Source organism: Protobothrops mucrosquamatus, unplaced genomic scaffold, assembly GCF_001527695.2.
Source record: "Protobothrops mucrosquamatus isolate PMUCROS unplaced genomic scaffold, P.Mucros_1.0 scaffold1823, whole genome shotgun sequence".
In the NCBI taxonomy this organism is placed as follows: domain Eukaryota; kingdom Metazoa; phylum Chordata; class Lepidosauria; order Squamata; family Viperidae; genus Protobothrops; species Protobothrops mucrosquamatus.
Genome location: NW_015387957.1, coordinates 86,440 through 89,187, shown reverse-complemented (window position 1 = coordinate 89,187; position 2,748 = coordinate 86,440). Strand labels below are relative to the sequence as shown.

General features: G+C 53.7%; 1 protein-coding gene across 1 annotated transcript in view; it reads left to right on the top strand.

Moving 5' to 3' along the window:
• LOC107294077 (GTPase IMAP family member 8-like) overlaps positions 1-959 on the top strand; it is a 7,931-nt gene extending 6,972 nt beyond the window's left edge. The window contains exon 6 of the mRNA XM_029285533.1: positions 307-959. Coding sequence (XP_029141366.1) covers positions 307-959 — 653 coding nt within the window. The remainder of the gene's footprint in view (positions 1-306) is intronic.
• Positions 960-2,748: the final 1,789 nt, after the last annotated feature.

Here is a 2,748-nt window from a genome sequence, read left to right as displayed (position 1 = left end):
GATAGACAGAGTGAGTGAGTGAGTGAGTGAGTGCCAGGAAAATCAGGAGTTTCAGGCAATTCAAATGAGTATCAATATTTATAGCAAGCTTCAGTTCGCTACAAGAATCTGACCTACTAACGGATCGAGGGAAATGAGCGGGAGATAAGAAAGGCATTCAAGGTGGACTGGATTTAGATCTCATGTTGACGGGCAGGGATTCATGACTGATGACATCTTTGACCCCTCCCACGGACACAGCCTGCTCATCTCCTCCAACGTTGCTAACCGATCCCCTTCTTCTCTCCCCCCCCCTTTGGGTTGTAGGGCCGGAACGGAGGATTGTCCTGGTGGGCAAAACCGGGAATGGGAAAAGCGCGACAGGAAACACCATCCTGGGATTCAGACACTTTGATTCCGTCATGTCCCCTATGTCAGTGACAAAGACTTGCCAAAAGATGGAGAAGGACTGGAACGGCCGGAAGATTATGGTTGTCGACACTCCTGGCTTTTTCGACACCAATGTTTCAGAGAAGGAAACTGCTGCCGAAGTGAAGAAGTGCGTGAGCATGTGCAACCCAGGTCCACACGTCATTCTGCAGGTGATGCGTCCTGGCCGTTTCTCCAAGGAGGAAAGGGAGGTGGCTAAGCTGATCGGTAAAATCTTCAACTTGAACGCCAAGAATTACATGATCCTCTTGTTCACCCGGAAAGAAGACCTGGAAGGAATGTGTCTGAAGGACTTCCTATACCAGGATGACAAATCACTTAAGAGACAGATAGAGCAGTGTGGAGAACGCTACCTGGCCTTCAACAACAAGGCCGAAGGAGAAGAACGGGAGGAACAGATGGCCGAATTGATGACCATGATTGATCGGCTCGTAGACAGCAACAGAGCAGCTCCTTGTTACACAGGAGACATGATGAAGAAAGATGAAAAGCACTATAAAAGGAAGTTATCCCGGTGCTCTATTCTCTAACAGACACCGGAAAGCCTCTCTACTGGATCCTCTGCTCCATGGGGGCAGCTCTCCCAAAAGCCACAGCCCTGCGTTTTCCCCCTCCTGCTCTGAGTTCTAATCCAGCCCTCGCGGGGAGACCTCCAAAGAACCCCAGTCAGAGATTCGTGGCTGACTCTCCCTGAGCTAATTCCTTCTCCTCAGAACCCGGTTTCTCCCCTCGGATGACGGGGACTTCCTTCAGTGGGAAGACCCTGCCCCGCCCCCTCCAGTATCAACTGGCCTCACAGCCTCATACTCTCCCATCCTGGACCCTCTCTTTTGGGCTTCCAATCTCTCAGTCTGTTGAGGTAGACCAGGCCAGGAATCTACCAACACAAGAGATATTAGAGCTGGACTTTATCGGTAGAAACGACAGCAGCAGAATCCTGAAAGTGTCTCCCCTTCGCTCCCGCTGGCACCAAAGCGCATCAAGGCAAGGCAGCCTTGAGGTTCTTTCTCACCCTTTCCTGCTTTCCTGGGGAGAATTCGTCTTTTCCTAACAGCTGCCTGATCTATTCCTTCTTTCCATTGGGCATCCGGGAGTCAGTAGGGAGGGCGTTTCTGTGTCAACCAAAGGGCTTACTAAATCTCCTCCTTGCTTGTGAAAGAGGTTGTGTGTGGTTTTTTTTGGGGGGGGGGGAAGTTGGGAAGACTGTTGAGGTTGGTCCACTCAGCCTAACCATCTCCATGTCTTGGTGGGCTCAAAAGGCCGAGGGGAAAGCGTTTGCCCTTCGCTCCCACTGGCACCAAAGCGCATCAAGGCCTTGAGGTTCTTTCTCACCCTTTCCCGCTTTCCTGGGGAGATTTCATGTTTTCTTCAAGGCCGTCTCCGTACTCTTCTATACCGCCGTCCAACGGCGAATGTGGACTCACAAGGGAAGTCCTGTCTGTTCTTCTTATTAAAATCTTCTCAATAAATCTCCTCCTCGCTTAAGGAAGGGGCCGTGTGTTTTGAAGGGGGGATTTGGGGGAGAACGACCGGGTCGGTCCTCTCCAGTCTAACCGGGTCTGTACAGCAACACACTGACAAAGCTGAGGTGGAGGGGGAACAGGGAACGACGGGGAATCTAGTCGAGGGGTGGGTTTCCCCCAAAAGCTTTTCACCTTGGAAGGGGAGGGGGTGTGCGTGTCCCTTCTGCAACGGTCTCCGTTGGGTCCTCCCACCCTTGCCGTTGTCCCCTTTCACTTTCAACATGTCCCTTCGCCGATCGGCCTCCGGTCTCCTCGCCCAGCAGGCGGAGAAGGAAGGGCCAGCTGTCCAGTTTGGCCACGCCTCCGAAACAAGTTCATTTTTGGCCATCTTCAACTGGGCCGCGCCTCTTCCACGCCACCCCTCCCGTTCCTCCCCCAATCCTTGACACCCCCCCATCCCTTCCTTCGGTCCGGCCCTCTCAGCCCCGACCCACATCTCCAGGTGATCCCAGGGCTTCCTTCAGACTCCCCATAGGGGCAGGGAGTGTCAGACCCTTTTATGGAGACCCTGCCAGAGGAAGCTGGGACTTTCCCCCTGCCCCCTCTCCTCAAATGTGACTCTGATCCTCTAAATTCTGAAGGGTGGGGTGGGCGGGGTCCCCAGAAGCCCTCCGGTGGGTCTGAAAGCCCCCCGGCCCTCTCCTCGTTGCCCTTTCCTGCCCAGAGACAGGACACAGAGGGGGGAGGCAGAACCATGTAGGCCTGCAGAGGTCACGGAGCTATGAAAAAAAAAATTCTTTGGATGACGGGGTGGGGGAGCCAATGAGAGCCATATAGCCCCCCCTGTGATGATGAT